This window comes from Nymphaea colorata, chromosome 1 (genome assembly GCF_008831285.2).
Source record: "Nymphaea colorata isolate Beijing-Zhang1983 chromosome 1, ASM883128v2, whole genome shotgun sequence".
NCBI lineage: Eukaryota > Viridiplantae > Streptophyta > Magnoliopsida > Nymphaeales > Nymphaeaceae > Nymphaea > Nymphaea colorata.
In genome coordinates this window covers 15093029-15113723 of record NC_045138.2, presented here as the reverse complement: position 1 = coordinate 15113723, position 20695 = coordinate 15093029, and the positions used below count along the sequence as shown (strand labels likewise).

Below are 20695 nucleotides of genomic sequence, written 5' to 3'. Positions count from 1 at the left end.
GCCGCTCCCGCTCCCGCTCTTCTTCCTAATTAAGCGATGCTCAGTCCTCCCCATTTACCAAAATACCCTTTTATTGTCCTGCTCTTCGTACACTCGAGAGTCCGTTAAGAGCCCCATCGGTCCCGTATCCCTCGTGACGGCAAGTGTAGGACACTGCCCCAAACGCGGGACACTCGTGCCCAAACGGCAAAAACATTTCATCGAGAATAACATATCGAGCAATTATTGTTTTCGAAGGACGGATCGTGAGATGCGATCCAGGAAAAAGTTTTGTCCGAGAGGATTGTGTGTCCGCAACTCTTAATCGTACGTATGAAACGATATTTAGTCTTAAGAAGAAGTTGGTCGTCGTTAAATTAGCTACTTCTCGCATCACATTAAACATGGAGTACTGCGTCGTCTTCTGGTTTGAACTTGAAGCTGTTAAATTAATGACAGGAAGAAGAAGCGGCCGGCGTTACGTTTTCTGCGTTCCCGAAGATCTGACACCCAGAGTTAATTGAAAGCAAATCTTCTTCCCTTCATGATCCTGTCACCGATAAACGCAGAAGAAAGATTCTGCCGTAATCTCTGAACCGATCTTTCACGTAAATAACCCATACCCATAAAAAAAAAGCGTCGACACACTGGCCTTAATCTGCCTCTCTCTCCCATTTGGATGGGTTTGATCAGAGTTTAATTTCCTCAGGTTCATTATTAAGTTATGGGCGATCAAGGTTCTACCTTTGGGACCTGAGCCATGTTAGTCTGATCATTAAGGTTAATTTGTTGACAGAAGTTTGATCTTCACTTATATTGTACATCCGTAAAGAATTTTGAAAATATAGAGAGGCTTTCTCGAGCACAAGCAAAAGATTAATACACGATAATAGCACAATTTGTTATATAATATTAGAAAGAAACCAAATTCATGAGATGACTTATATTAAGATAGCTGTTAATTAAATTTGGAATATTTACATTTTTTTCTCTTATAAAGGATATACAAATTTCATAAACTTGCCTTGCACACATTGATGCCTTACCCACTAGAAAAGAGTAACGAGAACTAATCAATACGATAACAATCCAAGATGAAGTAATTCTGCTAATTATTGCTTATTAACTGAATTTTTTGTCAGCTCACACTATGTTTGGATCATGGACGGATGGAATGGGAGGGACTATGCTGTGTCCATCATCAAAACTTAAACTTTAGTTTGGTCTGGAATTTCCAGTACTGTGAGAAACCCTGCCGCTAGAAACGTAGGCAAGAGAAAAGCTGCAAATCCCAAATATGAAGGCTCTCTCTCTCTCTCTCTCTCTCTCTCTTTCTATATATATATATATATATATAAAAGACAAGAAAGATAGACGGCAAAGATCATCTACGCTTTAAATTTTCATTATGAAAACGATGCTACACAAAGTCACCGGTACGAACGCTCGATTTCTTGTCAGCCAAGAACACAGAGCCACACGTCCATTTATTAACTAAAATAAATTATTAACTAAAATAAATGACTACAGAGCCACACGTCCATTTATTAACTAAAATTTCCCATCACAAAGATTTGGCGCACCGAGAAAAGGGTGAAATTGTGAGCCGTAGAAGGCGAACTGACGCTATGGAAAAACGATATCAAGGAGTCTGCGGCTTCCTCGGGCTACCATTATCATTATGATGAAGAGGGTTTGGACCAGAAGGGACCTGCGACAGCTGCCGCTCTTCTGTCTTTCGCATGCTTCCTGCTGCTCTCCCTACGTTCGGAGATCCAAACCCATGAACAGCTGCTTCTCTTGCCCCTGTAAGAACCACAGTCAATAGAGCCAGGCAATGAAGTTAAAGTAGGAATTCGAACAGAAGTAGACGCCAAACACCAAAAAGCATGTAAAAAATCATTCACTCCCTTTTAGACACTCAGACCAACTCTTGAGAAGAAGGAACGTTGAATATTCCTTCACTCGGGATGGAAAGAGACGGAAAGAGCGCAATCTCACCATTGCCACCATCTACAAGAAGACTCAGGGCCACGAGAAACGCCAAGAGCAGCACGGTCCGGCCTCGTGCCATGTCGTCGACACAGAAAGCAAAACCTTTCCGTCAAGAAGGGAGAAGGCGGAGGGAGAGGAAGGTAGGCGTTTTTTTTGCAAGAGTATTCTTTAGATTATATAATGTATTGATTACACGTTACAAAGTGGAGTTATTTGGCAATAAGGTTGTACACAGTACAATGTTACAAGGCTGCTATACATATGGTAATATTAGAAGATTCTTGACAGGGTAAATCCTTGATTGCCAATCTTTAACCGTTGACATCTCTTTCCTTAATAAGATAAGATGATTCTTCACACGGTAGCCAATCTTCATCCGTTGACATCTTTCCTTAACATGAACATATATAGATCCCTGGTTCTTTTGTTAAGAAGAACAAACACATAAAGGGTAAGCATCTTACAAAAGAATAAACAGACAGCCCAGAACATCAGTCAACAGCCCCCACAGCTCGTGTTCGTTCTCTCAACCAGAACGTACTTCAAAAGAAGTAGCACTTTTCCTCATTTGTCTTAGTTGTGTCTACTTTCTTGCATTAAGAAAAAAGGACAAACCTGTGGCAGGAAAACACCATCTTTTGTGACATCCGGACTTCATGGCCATACTCATCTGTCTTAGAACAGATCTCAACCTGAATGCCTAACTTGTCTTCATCGCTTCTTAAGAGGAGGACAATCCATACACGTCATTATCGCCACCCAAATTTCAGTTAGATTTTCTCGAAGTTTTACATTTTCTCGATACACTTTACATCTTTGTTTTACATTTTCGTGATCAGCAAACAGGGGCTAGGCGGAATTACACCGATTAGTTAAGGATGCAGGAACATGCGTCCAGCTCTTTACGTTCTTCAACTTGAACTCACAAGCCTTTCATTCAAAGCTTGAACGGTACTTTCCTTTTTCCTCCAAGACTCAATCGTATAAAATGTACAAAACCCGGTACCAACAAATATAATACAACCAACGTGAAGGGGACAATATAGCTTAGAATCCGAGGGGAAAAAATCAGAGGGTGAAATTCAGCCTCACATCTTGACCATTTGAGCTCTGCATTTTTTGATGAAGTTACAGAGCCCAAGTGAATCAACAAAGGGCAATTCACCTCCGGTTCATATCTCCCTGCACTAAAAGCCCTATCTTCAACCACAACATAGTGACCGGCCGGTAAGTGGCCCCTAAATACAGGGTGAACTTACGTCGTGTTTTCAAGCTCTTGATAGAAACTCCGCACCGAAACCGAACCAAGCCGCTCGCCCCTGTGGAAAGCAACTGCTTCAAGGCTTTCATAATAGATGCCAATTTTCTTGTTGGGGCTCCTCACTCTGACATCCAAAGCAAGATTGAAATTCAGGATGTTCTTGTTGGTGATGCTGAACTTTGTTAGTGATGCCTTCTCAAAGCTGACCTCAACCATGGCTGGTCTGAGAAGGAGCACGGCAATCGGATCACCAAAGCAGAGGATGACAGAGAAGGCAAGAACAAACTTGAGCAAGAGGCTGAGGATCCGTCCATGGCTGCCGTTGAATTTCACATAGCAGTTGTCACTGGGCTCATGGTACAATTGATGGTTGTGGTGTTCGCTTGCAGAAACTGCAGTAGCTTGCTGTGGCCTGCTGCTGTGCTTCATTGGGTTGGCTTGCCTTTGGACGTGCCCCTTGATAACTTGGCATGAATCTTTTGGAAACCCAAGAGAGGAGAAATATTTGCAAGGAATGAATCAATGAAATGAGTATAGCCAGAAGAGGTGGTGTGGAGTAGAATTAAAATGAAGGGCAACATCATAAGTTGGGTTGGAGAAGCCAGGGAGCACCTGGTTTGGATGCGCAGGATTTCTGAAATCATATTTCATAATTCACTGGTGTACAGAAGATGTCAATTCTGGCTGACAGGAAGATAATGGAATCTATGGGTATATATATATATATAATAACAATAGTTGAAAAGCAAGTGGAGTCTACTAATAACCGCTAAAATTCGACAGCTCTACAGTTATGTTAGACACTATTGGTGGATTATGACCGTCCATAAAGCTTCCCTCCTCTTCGGTATATATTCTAAAAACTTATTTCAGTGAGCATAGAAAAAAAAAACATGGAAATTGTACTCTTGGAACGCAGAAATGATACGAAGGTTGACTTGGTAGATTCCCACAAACTGTTTTTCCAGGAACTGTGCAAACTACTTTTCCACTTTCAATGTATTTATACAGAAGATGTAAGAAGAAGCTTCTACTTGAATCAGATATCCCATCGATCTGATACAAAAAAGTGGGTTATGTAACAAAAAAGGTTTAACATTTGATTAAAAAATTGGATTAGATTTGAATTTAAGAAAACAGCATTTTTTCCGATTCCGGTTCATTTTTAAACAAGTAGTTGATTGTGTTGAACGGAGTTTCAAATAAACATCCAATATTCTAGTTACATTTTCAAGGTAGGTTCTTAACCCATCATATTGCGGTTCATATTTAGTTGGGTGTTCAAAATGAGATTCAGATATGAAAATAAAAGTCTGATTGGAATCGCTAATCTAAAAATCGGATTTGGAAATGGGATAAACTTTTGTTTATTTGTATTGAACATTCGAAAAATTAGATATGGTAAACGTTGCATCCATTTCAAACCCAATCTATTGACATCCTTAGATACCAAATATTTAAATGAATGAAAGATGTTGAAAGCTAGGCGGGAGTGAACTCAAAATTAAGTTTAAACAGTTTGCCGTCTAAAGGAAACACTACATGAAGTGAAAGTTGGAAAAAAGAAAAACAAAAAAAAAAAGAACTTGGAAAACATTGCATTTAATGAAGTTGACTGAATTTTGGAGAAACAAAAGACATGCAAGAGAGATCCAAATTCTCGATAACCATAAGAGACATTTTTTAGCAACAACGACAACTTGTTACTTCATCGTAAACCTGTCCTAAATATTAAAGTAGAATCATGAAACATTGAGTAACAATTTTAAGAGAATCTGATCTAGTTTATGAAGCAAATTCATGAAAGAGTAACAAACGCTCCATCCGATCCGAACTCCCCAGCGTCCCGGGCCCGTAACATCATCCCTTTTCCTTTTTTTTTTGTGTTGGTGCTTTAATCTTCCATCTGCCCATGTCCAACAGGCAGGGGCTGGAGATCCAACGTTGATGATTACAAATTGGACCCGAAAGGTTTCAATCAAACATCAGGATCCGGATCTAACCCTCGGCCAACTGTACCGCCGTCGCCTTACAAACACTAACCAGAGATGCCGCTCCCGCCCTTCTTCCGAATTATGGGGTGCCGGGACGTGCTCATTTACCGAAATACCCTTTTTTGTCCTGCTCTTCGTACGCTGAAGAGTCCGTTAAGAGCCCCATCGGGTCCGTATCCCTCGTGACGTCAAGTGTAGGTCACTGCCCCAAACGCAGGACACTTGTGCCCAAACGGCAAAAACACTTGTCGAGAATCTAGCAATTATTGTTTTCGAAGGACGGATCGTGACATGCGATCCATGAAAAAGTTTTGCACGAGAGGGTTGTGTGTCCATGACTCTTAATCGTACGTATGAAGTGATATTTAGTCTTAAGTATGCGTTCAATTCAAGCAATTTATAGATTTATAAGAATTAGTTGGTCGCCGTTAAATCAGCTACGTCTCTGATCACATTAAACATCGAGTAATGCGTCGTCTTCTGGTTTGAAGCTGTTAAATTAATGCGGCCGGCGTTATGAATTTTGCGTTCTCGAAGATCTGACACCGAGTTAATTGAAAGCAAATCTTCTTCCCTGCATGATCCTGTCACCGATAAACGTAAAAGAAAGATTCTGCCGTAATCTCTGACAGATCTTTCACGTAAATCACCCATACCCATCAAAAAAAGCATCGACAGACTGCCTCTCTCCCATTTGGATGATCCTCAGGTTCATTATTAAGTTACGGGCGACCAAGATTCTACCTTTGCGACTTAACCCATTTTAGTCTGATCATTAACGTTAATTTGTTAACAGAAGTTTGTTCTTCACTTATATTTTACAGACGTAAAGAATTTTGAAAATACAGGACTTTCTCAAGGACAAGCAAAAGATTAATACACGACAAGACCACAATTGTCATATAATATTAGAAAGAAACCGAATTCATGAGATGATTTCTATTAAGGTAGCTATTAATAAAATTTTGAAAATTTACTTTTTTTTTTCCTCTTATAAGATATGCAAGTTTCATAAACTTGTGCTTGCGCCCACTGATGCCTTACCCACTAGAAAAAAGTAACGATAACTAATGAATACGATAACAATCCAAGATAAAGTAATTCTGCTCATTACTAACTGAAATTTTTGTCAGCATGGATGGATGGAATGGGAGGGACTATGCTTTGACCATTATCAATAAAACTTTTAAGTTTGGTATGGAAATTCCAGAACTGTGGGAACCTCTGCTGCTAACAACGTAAGCAAGAGAAAAGCTGCAAACCCCAATCGAACTATAAACGCACGAAGTGCTTCTAGAGGTGCAAGGACAATCACTCCACTCAAGGATATAAACAGGCCCTCTCTCTCTCTCTCTCTCTATATATATATATATATATATATATATATATATAAAAGGAAAGAAAGATAGACGGCTAAGATCATTTACACATTAAATTTTCATTATGAAAACGAGGGTGCAAAAGCATTACATCAAAAGAGGCAGAACATGGCCATCTTCTCCTTTAATACGTCAATTTCCTACGTACATATTACATATATATCGACGACGATGATCCACAAAGTCACCGGTACGTACGCTTAACTTGTGAACCAAGGCCACAGAGCTACACGTCCATTCATGTGTATATATTATATAAGATTTCCCATCACAAAGATTAGCCGCACCAAGAAAAAGGTGAAATTGTGAGCCGCAGAGGGCGAACCGACGCTATGGAAAAACGATATCAAGGAGTCTGGGGCTTCCTCGGGCTACCATTATGATGAAGAGGGTCCGGACCAGAAGGGACCTGCCTCAGCAGCCACTCTTCAGTCTTTCCCATGTTTCCTGCTGCTCTCCTTAGCTTCGGAGCTCCAAACCCATGAACAGCTGCTCCTCTTGCCCCTGTTACAACCACAGTCAACAGAGATAAGCAATGAAGTTAAAGTAGAAATTCGATCAGAAGTAGACGCCAAACAGCAAAAAGAAACCATGTCAAAAATCATTCACTCGCTTTTAGACACTCAGACCAACTCTTGAGAAGAAGGAACGTTGAATATTCCTTCACTAGGGAAGGAAAGAGACAGGGAGAGCGTAAACTCACCATTGCCACCATCTAGAAGAAGACTCAGGGCCACGAGAAACGCCAAGAGCAGCGCGGTCCCGCGGCGTGCCATGTCGTCGACACAGAAAGCAAAACTTTTCCGTCGAGAAAGGAGGAGGCGGAGGGAGAGGAAGGTCGGTGGTTGTTTCTAGAAATGGAAGTAGAACATTTATAGTGGAGAGGGCGGGGGGGGTTCAGGAGGACGGCATGATTGCCGCAGCCGTTCTGGAGGGGAAAGCTCGGCCATGATTTCGTGGGGGGCTGGCAAAAATCATCATTCACCGGCGCCGGGCGTCCCGTCCGGAACCCCTCGGCCGCCACCGCCACGTGGACCTCCGCCGCTCTGTGCCGGAGCGTGCGAAGAATATGATGGGTGGGAATGTTTAATAGGGCAGAGGAAAGGTGAGGCGCCCGTATCCCTCGGACTCCCCCGACGGCTGACGTCGGCCCGGATCTTTGCCTTGACGAAACCGGAGAGCTCTGCTCCCTCTCGGGATCCGGATCAGCCAGTTTCCGTTACGAGCGCGCCGCCCTGGATCTCAATGGCACCATACACCTTCTTATCAACACATATAATTTTATTTAACTTTTCGGATGTGATTTGATATTTGATGGGACGCAGATGTAAATTGTGTGGTTTTATTTTGTTTTACATTTCAGATTTAGTCTCGTATTTAATCGGAGATCTGTTGTGGAGATTTGTTTCTGAACAATATCGGAACCTAATCATACGTAATAATTCAGTTGAAGTTGAATCTAATTACCAATCAATCTCATCAAAGTTACATGCGCGATCCGGATCTCTGGTATTCGATGTTGCTATTTCCAGAGATAAAGAAAACCCAATTGAGTGCATTAGTGGACTGAATGCAGCGTTGTTTCATGGCAGTGGGAGTCAGATTCGAAGATGAATAAAGAAATTTATAACTAAATTGGGTTTTCTATATATCAGATCCGGATATCGGTCAAAATCAGATATAATTAAAATCTCTTTCGAAAGCTTCGGACATTGAACTCGAATTTAGCTGTTGAATCAACCTGGATTTTCTCTTTGAAATTGGTTCAACGGATTTCATGTCCACACGGAATACCGGTGGTTTTGTTCTATTGATAATGATTGTCTTTGAGAATATTAACAACGTACTCATCGTTTGTACTGGCAATGGATGGACGTGAATGAATGTTGTAGCAAACTGAATCGAGTATCCTGTCGAGAAGGCGTGTAAATCAACCCTTTTCAACCTGTCAAATCTAGATCCAAATTTAAATCTAAATCCAAAATCATTGACTTCGTATTGAGTTTCTCTTTTCTTCACCGATTTGGGATCTTTTTTAACCGATGGAAAATAAACAACGGAACTTTTGCCGTGGAAAAACCTTTGAGGAAATCTTTTTTTCCACCCATCTCAATTTATTTGGTCCGATTCTGATATGGGGTCCATAATTACAAGGAAATCCAGCTTTGTTTGGGGTCCATGATTTTCAAATCCGTTTTACATTGAGAACCGTGGATCTAAGATCTAACAAGGAAAACGGATTCGGCATTCCAACATGTTGGTGCTTGGGGCTGGGCAATTCAATCTCGACTCATTTTATGAATGAGCAGAATAGTTATTTGATTTGAGTTTCATCAACTCAATCAAGCTTTAGCATTCATTCTAAGAAGCAAAATATGTATGCTTTCTTTAGCACTTTTGTTGCTAAAAAGTGAATATTTGGCTCAGTGGTGGTGATTGATTTTTTGCTTCCATGCAACAAGTTCTGTTCCGAAAGTTGTCAGCATCTTACTGTATATATTACCAAAAGTTAAAACGTATTTTCTTCTACAAATTCCAAATCCTAGATGGAACATGTATGGATATGAGTACCGTGTCCAAATATACATAATTGCAGGAACTGCGGTGTACCAGATTACATTGATGAGAACGTGCGGCCAATGCTATAAGACAGATTACATTGATGAGGACAACCTTATTGGCAATAGCAGAGCATGACTGATGAAAATTTATCTCAATGAGGTAGAATCGTACTTCCCGAATTTCTCTCGAGAAGACATAGAAAGTTCAGTCTTGTCAAGTTTGTGATTCTAGAACGAAGAGATAACTAATCGACTTAGATCGAGTAAAAAACATTCGGATATATTGCATCTAGAAATTGTTTCTTCTATGTTAAGAATTATCCACTGTCTTTTATGGTTTTAGTTTCCAGTAAGACTTTTTTTCCACTATATTAAACTTTTTTGAAGCATACACTTGGATGAGCAGACACAAGATAGAGATCTTGCGGTTCTATAATACTTTCCTTTTGGTTTAGACATTAGAGAACCTGCTCGATACTAGTTTCATGGAATCGAAATCTCGTAGTTTCGCATTTTATTGTTGCATAGGAGCATTCAGACTCTTAAGTACTCACTCATTGATATAAGATTAGTCGCAATTATTTTCCACATAAGATAATTGTTACATGCTTAACATGTCGTAGAAACTGAATTATCCGGATATAAATATATGAGCAAGTTAATTGAAAGTTAGTTGGTCACATCTAGTCGGGTTAGAGGCATGTGAATAGGCACATCTCTAGATTGATTCTCATGGGCAGTAACTTAAGTAATGAAGTGTAGCACATAAGTTAAAAGGGTGCATTGCTGTCATTACTGATACAACTCAAGGCCTTAGAAGCAAAGGGGAAAAGGGTGATCATTGGGCCTCTTAACTAGGTAATTGGTTGTTAACTTTTTGCTCATCCAAAAGTTAATTAAAAGTTAGTTTGATACGAATGAACAGGTTGCATGTGAATGCATTGGATTTGAATCGCATGTGCTTATTGTCAATCAAACTATTGAAATGTATTAACATAATTCAATTTTTAAATGTACAGCTACATGCACGTTTGATGCTCTTGGATTCACATCTGACTAGCGCAAGTCTGATGTTCAGATGTAATCACGTCAGTCTTTTAGCCTATCATAGTTGAATATGAGACTTAGATTCAAATTCAAATGTGAAACTACATAGCAAATCCAAATTTAATTAGTAATCATATCTTAATTTTTGTTTCGACGAATATGATAGACACTGGAGAATTGGATTCCTATATTCCATAAAACATGCCGTAGTTCGAATATTTATCGGAATCAAATGTCCTTCTGATTCTGTAAATTCAAATTCTGTCGTTAATTTTTATTCACAATTTTCTTATCAAAATAACCAATCAACGTTGTGTCAGATTAGGTATGAGATGATATTGGAAACCTTTTACATCTCAATGCCCCTAACTCGGATTCAAGCCATTTGCAGCCCGTAGTTCGAAGTAGAACCAACAAACTTCTGCTTAAATCGAATATTCTGCCTGCCTGCTCTACAAGAAGCCTATCACCACGAACGAAGGGGAGGGAGACGGAGAGGTCTTCCCTATAGCATGAAGATATCTTTGATCCGACTGTGGTTGTAGTACTCTGAGGATATGGGGTGGCACATTCTACAACATGCATCGACGACCAAGAACCCCCGGCACGACAGCTAATCGTACTCTTTCCTTACCGAATCCACCGCCATTAGTTTTCACCGGCGACCACCTTTATCAAGGGTCAGACGGGCCTCCTTCTGCCATTCCACAGCTTCTGCCGAAGACTCTCCATTCCCTCCGAGCACTTACTCCTTCCTGGTCGACGACTGCAACACCTCGTCCTCTCCAAGCGAAAGGCGGTGCCATCATCTCCTCGCCATCCTTTTCGGCTTCGATGCAGACTTCCTCGCCAACTTGTACATCAACGTTTCGAGCGTTGCAGATACGCGAAAGTTGTTCGACGAATTGCCCCAATGAAACGCCATTTCGTGGAGCTGGTCACGTTCGCCACGGACAACCGAGAGATGCCGTATCTCTCTTCTTCGAGATGAGAGGGGATGGTTTTGAGCCTACCCACTTTGCGCTCGACAGTGGGATCCAGGCGTGCAGTGAGCAACGTGATCGGCGGCTGGGGAGCAGTATATGGACTCGTGGTCAAGAGTGGATATGTATTGCACATGGATGTTGGTAATGCATTAATGGTAATATATGGGAACTGCGGTTCGATTGATGATGCGTTTACACTGTTTGTTGTCCTGAGAGTAGTATGATGTCATGGAACGGTATCATATCAGCTTGTTCGCGGTGAACAATGATTTGGTTCTTGAGCTTTTCTCGGTGCTGCGACACATGGGTAAGTATCCGGATGATTACACACTGAGAAGCCTTATAAGCTGTTGCCAGGAACATGTCGAGCAGATTCTTGCGTATGTCATGAAATCTGGCTACTTATGCAATATGCATGTTGGGAGTGCTGTGATTGGCACCTACGCAAGATTTAGGCAGGTTGCTGTTGCCCGTGGCATATTCGAAGACGTGGTGGAAAAGAATGTTGTTTCAATAAATGGTCTGATGCAGGTTGGCTATATGAAACAGGACTGGGAAGAAGCTCAGGAGATTTTGCTTTGAGATGAATACTGATTCTATTGTTGTTCTTCTCAGTGCCTGTGCTTGTGGAAGTGAACCACGGTGGGGAAGAGAAGTTCATGCTCATGTATTCGGAACTGGCATCCAGCATGAGACTGCCGTTGGAAATGCTCTGGTTAACATGTAGTCTAAGGGTGGTGCTATCCATGATGCAAGAAGAGTGTTTAAATTCATGCCTAAGAAGGACCGCATCCTAAGAAGGACCCCATCTCGTGGAATGCAATGATCTCCGGGGCTTGATAAAAATGAATGCTACCAAGAATCATTTGAGACCTTCCTTGTGATGATGAGGGAATGTTTTGTGCCAGACAACTTGACATTTGTAAGCACATTGAGCTCATGCGGGAACTTGGCCTCTTTTCAGGCTGGGCAGAAAATTCATTCTCATATTATAAAACGGGGCCTGGACTTTGATGTTTCTGTTGGAAATTCCTTTCTCGCTATGTATGCTTCATCTGGGAGTTAAATGATTCTTGAGAACTGTTCAGTAGGATGATGGAGCGTGATTAGGCTTCATGGAATGCGATGATCGGAGCGTTAGCTGACTCTGAGATGACAACCGAAACATTGGGTAGCTTCCATTCTATGAATCAAATGGACACTGGTCACGGCGGAATCAAATGGACACTGGTCACGGCGGAATCAAATGTCCCCGGCCACAAGAATGAATGGTGGGAAGTCCAATATTCGGACGTCCTGTTTAAAGGCATTCTAGTTGTTCAAGACAGGGATGATGATGATATACATGAGCACATTGGTGGGTTCCAATGGATGTTGTCCTCTCCAATTTATAGAACTATAACAACCCGACAACCAGGACAATCATCTCATTAAAGCCTCCTTTTATAAGCCCTTGAAGATCCCTCACAATCTTCGATACGGGACTAAACATCTGGGGTGTTACAATCCACCCCCCTTAAGGATAACAACCCGACCCACTCCCGGGCTCGGGCCCCTGGTTCGACGGATCCCAACCCGTCCCCTAACAGTTTCGGTTTCAATCCTAAAAAGGCTAGGAACCATGACAATCATCTCATTAAAGCCTCCCTTTATAAGCCCTTGAAGATCCCTCACAATCTTCGATACGGGACTAAACATCTGGGGTGTTACAAGAACACTTTTGTCGCCCGGTGTCATAACATTACCAAAGGGCGCGTATTCCTCTCTCTTTTGCTTGCTCTTCTTTTCACCCCTTCGCAGTCTACCTCCCGTTTTTTGGCGGTATTAGTAGCTTATAGCTTATCAGTTGCTTGTGGCAGATTTGAGACGAAGGCAATAACAGGGTGTTCAGAAATACGACAGCATCCGCAGACTCTGTTCAAGGCCGATGTGCATCTTGCATTCCATCCTCTTTAGTCAGGGATTGCGTTGGGCTATTGATTAGCTTTTCATTCTCTTCCTCCCTTCCCTCCCTCCCTCTCCCTTTCTCATATCTCTTGTTTTTTTCTTCGATTAGTTGCTTCTTTGTTAACTTTGCTATCTCTTTTTTTTCCCCTAACTTTTTGATGTTATTTGTAACTACTGACTCTCAATTTTGTTAATGAATTTTCATTTTGTCGGCTTCTCTCTCTCTCTCTCTCTCTCTCTCTCTCTATATATATATATATATATATATATATATATATATATATATATATATATATATATACATATCCTTTTGCTTTTAGCACAGAGGTTCTTTTTTTTCTTTTTTTTGCTGGGGCAGGGTGGGGGGTTGGTGTGCTGTTAAAGTCAAGCTAGATGTTTCTTCCACCATTCTCAGTCATCTCTAGTTGTGGCAGATTTACCAGCTATTCACTGCGTTTCATCATTATATGATATACTATCTATTGCAAAGTTATAATTGCTTGCCCTTTCCTTTCAAAAGATTAATGAGTGGTTCTCAAATTCCCTCCTTTACTAAAGGCGCAAGTTGAACTCCTGGTCATTATTGTGCTTCCTAGAAGTTGTGGGGATCATGAATGCAGATGGAGACTTGCCGCCTTGAGATGTGAATTGATGAGAATATTGTTAACGATTCCTCAGTCTGCTGCCCCTTTGAGCTCATCTGAATCCAACCAAACGAATTTAAAAGCACATCTCTATAAGTTGGTTCAACTGTTGGCATTAAATGCAGAGGCCCTGCTTCCACTGGCATATTTTGATATAGGTTCTCATTCCAAACGACTAAAATAAAATAAGAATGGAGAAAAGTACATGTAGACTAACATTTGGTTTTGGCCAATCGTTTGATTCAAGCAGGTGGATTTCTTAAGAAAATTTACATCTAAATTACCATTTTTTTCTGAATTTGGTAGATATACATTTTTCACTGACATCTAAAAACAATCATGCGCGAAGCCAAGGGGGGCCTGCAGGGACCATGCCCCCCTCATTTTTTTTTATAAGATTTACATGTAAATTTTAAAAAAATTCACTTGTTCGATACAAAAATTTTGAAAAATGATATTTAAAATCTTGTCAAAATTTAGAAACTTTAATTCGGGTCTTCTCATGAAAAAATGTGGGCTTTTTGTCCTTGAATACAACTACATGTCTAATTATAAATAAGACTTTATAATTTTTATATTTAAATCTGAATTGGTTCAAAATGTTGAAATTAAAAATTGCCCAATGGTTGGATATGATAATAACTATATCGGATTATATATATATATATATATATATATATATATATATATATATATATATTTTGAAGTGAACGAATGACAGAATTGGGACTTGATTTTTTTAAAAAAAAGGCACTTGTTGGGGAAGTTTTATGTATTAATTATGAGAAGGGTCACTCCGTTTTCAATTGAGTGCTGCCCTCTCAAAAGGCTACCTAATGCAATGAAAGCGTGCCAAAAAGCTTTCCCATTTGCTTTGCCAATGTTTGCCTTTTTTTTTTTTTTTGTACAATTTCAAACACACATTGAAACAACTACCCTCTCTCAAACATTCAAATCCGCGCTTTCTGGTTGCTTCTCAGTTTATGTTTGTCCGACAATTACTATTATTATAATGAATTATTTTTGAAAAAGATCTGATTCTCCATTTCCACTACATGTACATATCCTTTTCAGGAGAATTTTGTTTTTTTTTTGGTTTGTTGTCCTACTGTTTCATATAAATATCATTTCTTATATGTTTAGCATATCCATATTTGATCTATACCCCTTATGGAGGAGAAGGCTTCTTTCATCAACAACTTTTTCTTTTGTTACCCACAAAAATAGCTCTTTAACTGCGAAAACTACCTTCTCTAGGTACGATTACTTGGAGCCTCTAGGTTGAAGAAGGTCAGAATCGAAGAGTTAGATATTTAGAATGTTTATCTGTTGGTATGGTCAGAAAAAGTATGGCCGACGTTATTTTTTCTATCCAAAGAAATAATTTTCTTCTTAAACTTGCACCGCGTCGGGGACAAAAGGAAAATTTAGAGGTTTTAATGTTTATCCCAAAAAAACAAAGTTAAAGATGCAAAAATCTAGTCTTAAGAAGATCTCACGTCTTAAAATTGAAAAGGCTTTCTTCCTGGTGCTCTTACACGACAGCGGGAGACGCGGTTGCGTTTGATTCTCCTGCTTCGACAAACTATTTAATAAAAAAACTGGTGTTCGAAGAAACAACATTGTGGGCGGGCTTTGACGTTCTGGCCCGTTTTTCCAAAAGCAGAACATGCAGTAACGGGAGACAGGGTGTGTCCATTTCGAATGTTTTGGGAACGACGATAAAACACGCTCTTTTAAGTGTTGGTGGTAGTCAGAGATTGATCTGTCCTTGGGAACATTTGTACGTCTTCAATGTAAGACGAAGAATCAACTTAGAAACCAACATAAAGTATTGAAAACAGTAACAAATGGTTAAATGAAACACTGTGTTATACTCTTTCACAAATTTATCTCAATTTTTGTGGTACATACATGAAATTTACCTCAATTTTTGTGGTAGCTGTAGTTCCATTTACACACTCTTTCAATGATCCACCGCAACAAATGAACCAAAATCGCTAGGAAGTGTTTTGAGATTATTTGAGATTATTGGGAATCTTAAATCTGAGGATTTTTGAGGTGGATCTCAAATTCTTTTGTTTACATAATGGTGAAATCTAGTGTTTGTTTACCCTGTGGGTAGCCTGTGGATAGCATAAGATGATTGCAGACCAACACACTAAAAGGTAAAACCCGGAGGACAATAAAGAAAGTGGAAAACACGTGAACTGATGAGGGGTGGTGAGATCTAAAAGGCCCAAGGAAACGTCTGGTTAGTTGACGAAGAACAGACGCTGCAACAGTGGACAAGAGAAATGACTGGAGACAGGATTTGGGACCAAAGCAGGAGAGGTGGCAGCGGTTGACAGATTAATCAATCGAAGCTACTGGAGTTGGTCGAAAGTGTTGGAAGAAACCAAAGAAGAAAAGCCAAAGGCACGCCTAGAGAGTCAAGGGACAGGAAGGCAAGGAGGGGGGAGAGAGAGAGAGAAGAGAGAGAGGATTGACATGTACCTTGCAAGCGAAAGATAATTGCAGTTGACAATCATAGAAAGAAAAGTATATGATAACATTTTTGTAAAAAAAGGTCACCCACAAAAAAGGAGGAATGTTGCATAGGCAGGGAGCCAACATAGACGCAGACAAGGATAATTAAACATTGGATAATAAATTGAAAATGACAATCATAAGTTGGGGTTTGGGAAGGTACCCCATCCAAGCAATCAATATATAAATTGAAAACTTTGCCTCAAAACAGAGACAAACTTACAAGAACACAGAAGAACAGATACAGACAAAACTGTGGTACTATTATTCTTTCTATGTACATCTTCTGCAATAGTTGGAAGAAGCTTCATCAACATGGAATGAAAATATGACTCATCGTGCATCCATGGAAGTGAATGATTCTGCGAATCCGGTTGGCCTTGCAGGGATGCTGCTCCTGCTGTCATCTGATGGTGTTGCATTATTCACAGCAGCTTCATCACTAGCTTGCCAGACTTTCACCATTTGAAGCAATGGCTTGTCAAAAGCGATTCCGTCATACTCATCATCTTCTTCGTTGGTTGGCTTCCATTTCTCCACGAGTGGTGATAACACATTGACTGCATGGCTCATGTCCGGTCGCTGCTGCGGCTCCCTTGAGGTGCAATGCTTGGCAAGTTCCGCAACAATCTGAATGCTGTCAACAGCGTCTTCTGTAACATCAAGTGCAGGATCAAGAGCAGCAAGCAGAGCTTCCCTGTTTATTTTGATCTTCCAAAAGTAAGAGGCAAGATATCGCGTTTCCTCCGGTCTGTCCTCATCCAGTGCAGTTAATCCAGTCAAAAGCTCCATAAGCACCACACCAAAACTGAAGACATCTACCTTCGTTGTCACCTTCCCGGTCACTGCATAGATGAACCATTTCTTTTGTGCTTCAGTACTTTTAGCTTTAGAGGCTCGAGATTAGTGACTTTAACAGTAAAAGGGTAATATACGACACAACTTATGCAGATCATTCATTGTTACCAGATCCATATGCACCATAAGCAAACATGCAGAACAGAGTAATACAAAGCAGGCAATTTAAAAAGAGATTGTACAGCAAGAACTGGGGAAATGCATAATATGGGAGATGTCAAGTTGATTCTGTCTGCATATTGTAGCATGCACATGTACAACACAGGAATACAGAGAGCACAGCCTAAAAGAGATTGTACAAAACCAAACAGGAAGAAACGTGGGAATGCATCATGTGAATAGGCGTCAAGTCACTCATATCTGTTCATCATCAGAAATCAGAAATTTTCCACAACCTGCACCCTGAACATCGACCTGATATTGGTAGCAACAGTATCAAATCTAGTATCCCTAAAGGACAAAAATGGCCTATAGCTATGATTTCAACAGGTATTTGTTAGACGGGAGTCCTCAGATATGTGGAATCAAAACATGGCCCAAATATTCGGTACAGAATCACAGTAAAACGACATACAAGGGGATCTCTGTGACTGTGAATGACAGGACAGACAGATATTCCCAAGGTCACGTCCAATGCGTCCAATTTTTTATCATTTATAAAGAAATTCTCGCCCAGTAAGAGGTTGGAATGGTCTAAGAAGAACAGACTCATTCTCGACAAAGGACTACCATATACGCGAACAAATAGCCACAGATACGACCAACCACAATTTGAAGCAGCTCCAAGAGGAAGATAAAGCAGTTGCAGGAACAGTTTGCTATTTTTACCTGCATACTCTGGTGCCAAGTATCCAAAGGTGCCGGCAAGCCTCGTGGCCACCGAAGTCTTCCCGTCGGGCGCAAGCTTCACCAAACCGAAATCTGAAATCTTTGCTCTGAGGTCGTCTCCAAGAAGGATATTAGAAGGCTTAAGATCCCTGTGAATGAAGCTTTGATGAGCCATATTGTGAAGGTATTCCAACCCTCTGGCAACATCCAGAGCAATGATGAGCCTTCTTTTCCAGGACAAAGGTTGCAAATGCAACTTCTGCCATTGGAAAAGATGCTGGCTGAGAGCACCCCCCTCCATGTACTCATAAACTAAGAGCTTCTCATTGCCTTCTATACAGTACCCAATTAGGGAAACCAGGTGCCGGTGCCGAACTTTCGAGAGCACGGCGATCTCCGACTGGAATTCGTCCAATGCCTTGTTGCTGATCACTGCAGCCTCCATCCTCTTCACTGCTATCATGGTGCCATCATCTAGCGCACCCTTATAAACAACTCCGAATCCGCCCCTTCCAATCTCATTTTCTGGTGAGAAATTCCCTGTCACAGAACGCAGGACCTGGACCGAGATCAAGAGGTTTCCGGAGTCTACAACCTGTGTTTCACTCTGTAAACTCATGGCCGACCTGCTAGCATCAGAATTAGTCGCGACGGAAACTTTAATAACATTTCCAGGATCAGATGGGTCTCTAGGATGGACGACGAACGAGGCTGCCTCCTGATTCTTCTTCATCTTCTTCCTAACGAAGAAAATAACAATGGGGACGAAGGCGACAAGAAATGCTGCAACCGCAGCGAGTGGTGCGACGATGGCAACCGTCTTCCTCGACTGATTTCCACCGGGAGTCTCAGTACCGGGTGTCGTATTACCAGGAGAAGATGGTGAACCACCCGTAGAAGACGGAGGGGAGCCAGCAGAGGACGGCGGCGATGACCTCGGAGGTGCGTTCGGATCTAGAAGCGGATTCCCGTCGATAACAACTACGACATCCTTGGAGAAGGTCGGAACCGGAGGGCCCAAATTGTTCGAGCTAACATTCAAGAGACGAAGAGATTTCAATCCCGTCAATTCCGGTGGAATCACACCCACCAAATTGTTCCTGTCCAGAATGATGTTCACCAATGAAGTAAGCTTCCCAAGTGAAGGACTGATGCTACCATTTAGATTACGATTCGGAAGGTTCAAAACAGAAACAGTCCCGTCGGAGTTGCAGGAGACGCCCAGCCACTGGCTCGAGCACGGTTTATTTCCAGCCCAATTTGCAGAGAGGGAGGACGGAAAATTAACGGCCTTGAGAAAATCCAGCAATGCACTGACATCCTGAGCGCAGGGCACCCCAGGGACGCTCTGGCAGAAGGAATTGTAAGTATACGAGTAATTCGCGAACTTGAAATCTGGAATCGGGCCGGTGAGCTTATTGTTGTCCAGCAGAAGCACCTGAAGCGCCGGAATCGTTCCCAATTCCGGCGGAATTGGTCCCACGAGATTATTGTTATTAAGCCTTAGATCGGCCAAAGAGACGCATTTCGAGAAAGCTGCTGGAATCACGCCAGAGAACTGGTTGCCGTGGACCCAGAGCTGCTGCAGCGAGCTCATGGTGGCGAAGACGTCGAGGGGGCCACTCAGACCGGGACCAACCTGGTTGTTGAGCGTCACAAACCGCAAATTCGAGCCATTGAAACTCGCCGGAATTGGGCCGGAAAGGCGGTTATAGGACATCCGGAGAAGACTCAGAGAAGGCATCGAGCCAAGAAAGTCAGGAATGATGCCGACGAGGTTGCAATTGGAGAGGGAGAGATTGGTGAGCTGGGCGGAGTTCTGAAGGGAAGTGGGGAGGGTCCAACCGGAGCTCTGGTTGAGAAGGGGATTGAGTTCGATAGATAGAACCTGAAGGGCGGACAGGCCGTCGAAGAAATCGACCGGAATTGAGTCGAACTGGTTGTTGCCGAGATAGGCGTACTGGAGTAGAGAAAGGCCGCTGAAAGAAGGGAGGGGGCCGGAGAGGCGGTTGTTTTGGAGGCCGAGGTTGGCTAGATACTTGAGTTGGTTGAAGTTGGCCGGAAGAGGTCCCTCCAGGCCGAGGTTCTTGGCCTGGAGTTGGGTGACACGGGAGTTGGAGCAGAAGACGTAAGGCCAGGAAGAGCCGCAGGGGTCGGAGTCGTTGGGAGGCCACTTGAGGAGGGAAGGGTTGGTTAGTCCCTTCTCGAAGGCCCGGAGGACGGCGACATCGCCGGGATCGGTGGTAGAAGTGGAGAGAAACACGAGGATAGAGAGGAGGACTGGCCGGAGGAGGCCCTTTGGCTTCGTGGGGAGTGGCATTTCTTTGGCTGGTGGTGGCGGCAGTGAAAAGGACTCAGTTTTGTCCTTCTATTCTGCTTCCTTCATTCCTCATGTGAAGCAGAAGAGATATTTGGTCTGGTGACGGTGGCGGTGGCGCCGTGGCGGTGATGGCGATGGTAGCGGTGGCGGGAGACGATGGGGAAGGAGGAAGGCAAGAGGAATTCGCTTCTCCTCTCTGATGCCCTTTACTTTTGAACACACGTTACCCACCATTTCACAGAGAGCCGATAAAATGAGAATCTAACCATTTCACGAGACGGGAGGTCGGGAGAATTGAAATTTTTTTTTTAGACATTATTTTCCAAGGTCCAAATTTTTGTATTGATTTTCATTTGAGTGCTCAATT

The 20695-nt window shown here is 41.9% G+C and overlaps 2 protein-coding genes across 2 annotated transcripts; both read right to left on the bottom strand.

The window, feature by feature from the left end:
* Positions 1-3229: 3229 nt before the first annotated feature.
* On the bottom strand, positions 3230-3664 carry LOC116258839 (NDR1/HIN1-like protein 10). The gene has a single exon (XM_031636285.1). It carries the CDS (start codon positions 3662-3664, stop codon positions 3230-3232), a length of 435 nt encoding a protein of 144 aa, XP_031492145.1.
* A 12782-nt stretch (positions 3665-16446) lies between these two features.
* Positions 16447-20561, bottom strand: LOC116254120 (receptor protein kinase TMK1-like). Its single transcript, XM_031629239.2, has 2 exons — positions 18009-20561; positions 16447-17167 (listed from the first exon to the last, which is right to left on the bottom strand). Exons 1-2 carry the CDS (start codon positions 20326-20328, stop codon positions 16656-16658), a joined length of 2832 nt encoding a protein of 943 aa, XP_031485099.1. The 5' UTR covers positions 20329-20561; the 3' UTR covers positions 16447-16655.
* Between the last annotated feature and the right edge of the window lie 134 nt (positions 20562-20695).